The following is a 7,128-nucleotide window of genomic DNA, read 5'->3' on the forward strand; positions in this document are numbered from 1 at the left end:
TGGTGTTTTCCAGAGGTCAGAGTCGCCCTGCCCTGCTGCCTCCAAACCCCCGGGAACCAGTGCCTCCCTAAACATCCTTCCAGCCCCCTTATGTGCGGAGCTGGATGTCTTAGGGCACCGTGACCCTCAGTTTTGGGTATGGCAATGCTCTGGCAGCAGCAATACAGCTCTCCACAGCTCTGAAGGACAGCTTGAATGGTACTTGGCAACCAGTTAGAAACCAGAGCTGCCTCAGGGCTCCAGCAGAGAACCAGGAGGTGGTTCTGAAGCTTTCTGAGCAGTTGTGGGAAAAAGCACCCTCGGCTGTCTGCTCTGAGGGATGGCAGGAGCCAGAAGGCATCTTCTCTGACCTGAATGTAGGTGGGAGAGCATGGCTGGTACCCCACGCTGGTGAGGAGCTCTTGGCCACCTCTGCCTGTTGTTTGGCAAGCCAAAGGGCACACACAACTGCATGTCATCACCTTATACAGGACTCTTAGAGCATTTGGTATGTGTTTTGCTTTCACTCATTGTAACAGGACCTTCTCGGAGGAAACAAAGGTACCAAAGAATTTAGCTGCTTGTTCAGAGCTCCTGGATCCACCAGTGCCTCCTTCAGTCCTTGCAAGCTGAACTTGTCCTGCGCAGCTCTGCCCTGCTGCTCTCCTTCCTGAACAGCTCGGTTGTATGACTGGGTTTGCACAAAGGCATCGTGTGTCTAGCTGCTCCCAGCACTGCTGGTCAGGGAAGGAAACCAGAACAGTGTGGGCAGCTCTGCTAAGCCACGTTCTCCCCTGGACAGCAGGGCACAGCTCCCTTCTTTCCTGCTGCTGAGCAGTCGGTGACTGGTACAGCCCACTGCTCCAGGGACCTGACCGGCAGCTTGATGACAGCTTGCACTCCACCGAGGTGTACGGGAGCGAGTCGACTTGGGTCACCTCACCAGGGATGACAGGCAGTGAATAGAAAACTGCTGATATAATGCTGTATAAGGTCAAATGCTCACAAGTCTTCATGCTTTTGAACGTGAAGCCTTTGCAAGTCTTCCATGCGTGGTTTTGAGTGCGAGTTTGGGACCGCAGGCAGGTAGGATGGAAGAGCCTGACCAAAGTCCTGTCTGCCTTGGGACAGATTCCCGCTTTGGACGGGATGGGTCTGTGGTCCACCCTTTCAAAGGGATGAAATAGGCTCTTTTAGCTCGCAATAGGAGGCCAGGGTGCCGAGCTCACAAGTCATTGAGCTTGTTCTGCACTCCTTGCTGGTGCCTGCCCTGTGGGCAGGAGGTAGCGCAGTCTCCCCCACCACAGCAGCACTGCCCGACAGCCCACAGGGCCCTGGTCTGTGCACGGGAGCCAGGTTTTCATCAGGTCCCAGTCTGCTCCTGCCTGGAGGTGCCTGCTTTGGCTTTGCAGGGGCAGGCAGGGCCAGCAGCTCCTGGGGGATGAGAGCACGTGGCCCCTCTCCTGCTCCAGCGCAGCCTGTCACAGCACTGCAGCACGCTGCAGCCTGCCTCTGGGGCTGTCTGGAGAAGATGTGCTTCCCTGCTGAGGGTCCTGGAGCAAGGACACCGTGCGCTGTGACTGCACGCTCACGGGCAGCTGCAAAGCCCCGGGGGGAAGGATGGCAGCGGTGCTTTGCCGGCACCACGCAGCGGCTCCTCTGGAGCTGGGCTGTGCCTGCATACAGATGCCTCCGCTCTGTGTTACTCCCATTGGCAAGAGGGGTGCTGCCTGAGGCTGGGGTACAGACTGTACCTGAGGGCAGATATTCGGGAGGTGTTAGTGGGCTATTCCTCTCTCTGCCCCCCCAGATGGTGTCAGGATTTTGATGTCCTGTAAGCCAGAGCACACCTTCCACTCATCGCTCTCGGGAGAACTGAAGCAGTAAAGGGGGTGAACGTTTTTCTGAGCACAAAGCAAGCCTGTGGGGGGACACAGGACACTGCTGAGAACATCAGCAAAGCTGATGGTGCCTCTGTGAGAGCATACTTAAGAAAATGCAGAAAATGCCAGAGAGAGAGGAGGGAGCAAAAGAGTGAGAAACAGTAGAGGGTTGGAGGAGGAGGTGGCACTCTGGGTGTTTGCCGCAACCTGTGGAGGACTGTGGAGCAGGTGGATGTTTCCAGAAGGACCTGTGGCCCATGGAGAGGACCCATGCTGGAGCAGGTTCTCCTGGCAGGGACCCTGCGTCAGTGCCCAAAGGCTGTGCTGTGCTGGAGCTCAGGCCAGCTGGGAGCTCTGTGACAGCCTCCAGCAGTGCCTGGTCTGGTCCAAGGCAGCTGCTCCCGCAGGTCTTCAGCACTATTTGCTGACAGCCTTGAGCTGCCGTCTCCATCAGCAGGTGCCTCACGATCCCTGCAAAGCTCAGTGTACCCAGAACACAGATTACTTCAGGGGCAGCGTGGGCTCTGCCAAGGCTGCAGGGCAACAACCCCAGCCTGCAGGTGCCACCGCCCTGTTCGCACACAGGGTCACACAGCTCATCTCTCCCAGCAGGAGCGGCAGAGAGGAGAGGAGCTGCTGTGTGCGGGTGCAGCCCCATTCCCCGTCCCCCTCTGCTGCTAGGAGGAGGATGCAGGAGGGAAGGTGGTGTTTTATTGCTTGTCTTTTGTTCCTCACTAGCCAAATCTATTTTAATCAGTGATAAATTAATTTTTTCCCAAGTTGAGTCTGGTTTTGCCCATGATGGCAATAGGTGAGCAATCTCCCTGTCTTTACACAGCCCACGAGCTTTCTGATCCTCTTTTCCTGCTGAGGGGAGGGAGCGGCTGGGTGGCCCTTAGCCGCGTCTGACCCACCATCCTCCTTGCACATGCTCCCTCCTCAGTGCCCCAAGTGCTGTAGGAGCGCAGGGTCCCCTTCAGCACCGCTGCTTGGGCTGGGTACTTCCTGCCCCAGGAAGGGCAGCTGTGCCAGGCCCGGAGGGGCATTGGCTTCAGCTGAGGCAGCCCGGGAACACATGGGCACTCTGCTCCAGGGCCCTCCTACTGCAGGGGGTTGCCAGAGGGCAGGGGAGGCAGCGGGGCAGGCAAGGAGGGCAGCTCACTCGGAGCAGACACCTTCCAGGATGCGCCTTTTCTTGCTCAGTAACTGTATGTGACGTAATAGGAGTCTGGTCCTGGCTGACCTGTGCTGGCTGCTTGTGTCGGGATCGTAATGTTGCACAGTCCCAGGAGCCTGGGCCTGGCTGCAGAAAGAAGTGCTTTGCCCGGGGACCCTTCCTGTCTGAGGGGTGCTGCAGTGATGGGAGGGGGCAGTGGGTCCTCAACGCGGTGCTGCTACAGTGATGAAATTGTGACCCGAGGGGCTGCCACATCCAGTATGGGAGCTTGGCACCTCCCCTCCTGCAAGGGCTTCCCCATGCACCAGCTTGTCTCCAGCACACGTGGGCACCCAAAGTGAGTGCTCGGGTGCAGAGGGGCACCGCAGCTGTGCTGGGGGCAGCAGACATGGTTGGCTGCTGTGGGCATTGCTGTGCTGCTCTTTCTTTGACTGACCAAGCTCTCCTGTCCCTGCAGTGTATGTCGTGGAGGAGCGGCGGAGAGATGATACGGGCGAAAGCGCCTGCCTGACTGCGTGCTGGACAGCACTCTGCTGCTGCTGCCTCTGGGACATGCTGACCTGACTCTGCTGCAGCCGCCTCCCATACCTCTCACTGAGTGCTATGCAGGCTCCCCACTCCTGTCCTGACTTCCTTCTGTTACTGTAATCAACGCTCTGCTTTGCACAGCCAAGAGTTCCTGTCTGCCAGTCCTAGCGCCTTGTTGGGGTGGGGGGTGCACTCCTTTATTTTAGTAAAGGAAAAATCCCTTTTTAACATTTCTAAGACTTTTGTTGTAACTTTGAAGAATGTGCTAATGGTTATTTCAGCCAAAGGCGTTCTGATGAAATGTATATTTATCAGTTGAAATTTTCCTAGTCCTAGAAATGAAGACGTATGCAATAATTAAAGCCAACAGTTGATTTTCTTCGCTAGGTCCTGACTGTTTCAATAAATCTGTCCCGTAGAGGGTGTGCTTCCCCCATCGCTGTCTATTCTCAGCCTCCTGCATGCGCTGACTCTGCAGCAGCAATGATGGACTTGGCTTCAAGCAGCTTTGCTGCAGAAGTTCATGCCTCGACCCCTCGCTGGGGCCTGGACTGTGGGTGTCTGGACCTGCTGTCACCAGTATCTGGGAGATTTTCTGCAGCAACCTGGTGCATAAGCCATGAGAGTGCAATGAAACCAGCTGGGGCACCTGTGTCTGACACCACTATCCCCTTGTCCTGCACAGGGCAGCTCAGTCAGGTTTTCATCTTCCTGCTTACCCAGGGCTGGATATGCAGGTCCCCTTCTGGGACCGGGGCCCTCTCCAGCAGCCCCTGGGATGGCAGAGAGCTCAGGGAAGCACATGCTGAGCTGCTGCAAGTGTGCTCCAGCAGCTCCTGGGGGTGGACTAATCCTGCTCAGGGGTTTTGAGCAGTTATCCATCACCGCCCTGCTGCACAGTATAGGCTTGCAGGGAGTAAATAATTAATAGGTAAGAAGAAACAAGGCCATGGATTAATTTAGTGCTGAGGATTTATAGCTGAAGCTGTTTCATGGCACACCTTCACCTGCAGAGAAGAGAGGAAACCTGCTGCATCCAGGCTCCCTGAGTCCTGGCAGCAGATGCCAGGAGAGGGGACAGTGGCCCAAGCTGAGCTAAATGTGGGTTGTGCTCGTCTGGCCCTTAAGACTTGTCATGTATGTGCTGCATCCAAGGCAGCAGCTCTGCTCCCCTGCTCCTGCATGGGCCTGGGTCTAGCATCCAGGCCTGACGGAACCGATGCAGGGATGGGGCTTAGCTGCAAACTGCATGGCAGGACCATGGCTGCCATGCCACGAGGCTTGCTCAGGACTCACAAAGCAGCTGGCTGGGTTCCTCTGCACTTGTTTTTGGGAGTTGCCCCCTGAGGGTGCTTGCTGCCTCTGGCACAGCCCCAAGCATGCACTTAGAAATGCAGTTTTGGGGCTCTGGTCTGGGGCAAGACAATTTGATTTTGGTTCAAGCCCCTTGCCCTAAGCTCAGGTCTGCTGCCAGGCTCCCGGGGGCTCCCTGCACCAGGCACAGTTGCTGTCACCTTCCCAGTTGCTGTCACCTCCCTGGCAGCTAGGTAGCCATCGGGGCTCAGGAGGGTGATCCCTGGCTCACCCCGCCTTGGCAGGGGGTAAAAGCAGCAGTGTTCAGGAGCCCAGCACCCACGCCCCTGCCTGCCTGGCTGCCCCCTCTCCCCTCCCTCCAGCCCCTCATCCCAGTGTGGTGGTCAGCCCACTCAGCCTGGCCTTGGCTGCTCCCCCGAAATGGCCTTGCCAGGCATGAGGCAAGCCCCCAGCCCTGCACAATCACTTCACAGCCAGAGGCTGGTGCTTCCTCTGCTTCAGGCAAGAGCAGGAGCTGGGCTGGGGCCATTTGCCTACAGCCCCCAGCATGGGAAGGGGCAAGGACTCAGGTTTGCTGCTCTCTGCCTCTTGCTCTGGCACCCATCACAATCATGAACCAAGTGGCTGCGGTCCTGGGCTCATGTGGCTAACAACGGCAGCACACACCCCTGCAGCAACCTGCCCGTGGTGCCACAGTGCCTGTCCTTGGGGACGCCACATGTCCCACACTCATCAGGAAGGGCTGCCCTGGGTTCCATCCACTCTGCACGGTGCAGGGTGCCAGCTGCCTGGGGCTATGGGGGAAAAAAATTGGCTCAGGGTGCTAGAGAAGAGAGGGGTCTGCCAGTGCCCCAGTGAGCCTGGACACCACCTTTGCCATTCCAGTACCAGACCAGGGCAGGGGCTGAAGCTCAGCCCAGCCTGGTACAAGGCGGCCCCTGCAGCAGGGCAATCCCTGGCTGCTGAGCCCTGCCCCAGGACTGGGGTGGACACCTCGTCCAGGACCCTCCTGGTTTGCCCACCCCTGCATCTTTGCCGTGTGCTGCCAAGCACAGCAGCTGGCAGATGCCAGCAAGCACCGGAGCCAAGGTGGGGAAGCAGCAGACATGGCCGCTTGGAGTCGGATAGGGAATAGTGCGCCTCTGCATGCCCACACAGCAGCACAGAGAGACCCAGCAGGAGGGGAGCACAGAACACCCAGCCGGGCTGTGCCCAGGCCCATCACAGCGTCCATCAGCCCCTCACAGGCCCACCCACACGCCCGGAGGAGCACACGGGCACAATGGCAGGCAGGAACCCAACGTAAGGACACTTGAAGCACAGACACCTTGTCCGGGCCTTTCTCAGGGCTGTCCCCACAGAGCCTCAGCCCCATGGCCAGGCTACACTCATCCCCACAAGTGACCCAGAGCAGCTCTCCAGATCGCCTTTCGGAAGAAGGGGTGGATGTCTGGGGGTGGGGCACATTACTGGATGCACGGAAAAGCTGTTTGGGATTGCACAGGACTTGCTATGGGATATTTAGTGGAGGAACCTAAGGCGGAGGTGTAGGTGATTTTGGGAGGAGTAAGTGTGGACAAATAGTGAGGTATGGGGATGAAAGGACCAGCTGGATGTAAATGACCAGCTGGTCAGTACACTTGTCCAGCGCCTGATCAGCGCAGCCTGTCTGATCTTAACTAAATTCCTTATAAACTCTGTCCTGGGTGATGGCTCACTACTGAGTGTGCACGTGTGTGTGCAGGGTGTGAGTGCACCAGGGGATCAGCCCATAGGCCTCGTGTCCATGGGGCAGCAACTGCAGGTGTGTGATCACCAGCAAAGATGAAGCCGGACCAGCCAGTGAGCAGGTGACATGGCCTGAGGGGAAGCGGGTGGCAAAGGGCCAGCCCAGAGTGTGACAGCACCCCTGTGTCTACAGGGCAAGAGCACGGGGAGTCAGCAATGGGACCTGGAAACGCCTGCCCAGCTCCAAGATCCCAGCTCCTGCTGGCAGGAGAGGAGACAACCCCGAAAGCTCCATCTCAGAGAAGCACCAAAGCCAGGAGTAGAGGAAGCAGGAGGCCAGGCTGGTGCACTGCAAGCACGGAGCACAGGGTGGCACTGGCCCTCCACAAGGGAGGGAACCAGGGCCTGTCACCACCGAGACAGAATAAATGACCACCCATCACTGGGAGAGTGGGGGGTGGAGGGACAGGGGGTGGAGGTGACGGCTGGCCCTGGCCTGCCCCTCCCACCTCCCCTTTC

General features: G+C 58.0%; 1 protein-coding gene across 1 annotated transcript; it reads left to right on the top strand.

Annotated features, from left to right (window-relative positions):
- Positions 1-3,496: 3,496 nt before the first annotated feature.
- Positions 3,497-3,603, top strand: LOC104621750 (cysteine-rich and transmembrane domain-containing protein 1-like; the record flags this gene model as incomplete). Its single annotated transcript, XM_010288306.1, has 1 exon — positions 3,497-3,603. A coding segment is annotated over one exon (107 nt), but the record flags the coding sequence as incomplete, so codon positions are not given.
- Between the last annotated feature and the right edge of the window lie 3,525 nt (positions 3,604-7,128).

Source organism: Phaethon lepturus, unplaced genomic scaffold (genome assembly GCF_000687285.1).
Source record: "Phaethon lepturus isolate BGI_N335 unplaced genomic scaffold, ASM68728v1 scaffold32765, whole genome shotgun sequence".
In the NCBI taxonomy this organism is placed as follows: domain Eukaryota; kingdom Metazoa; phylum Chordata; class Aves; order Phaethontiformes; family Phaethontidae; genus Phaethon; species Phaethon lepturus.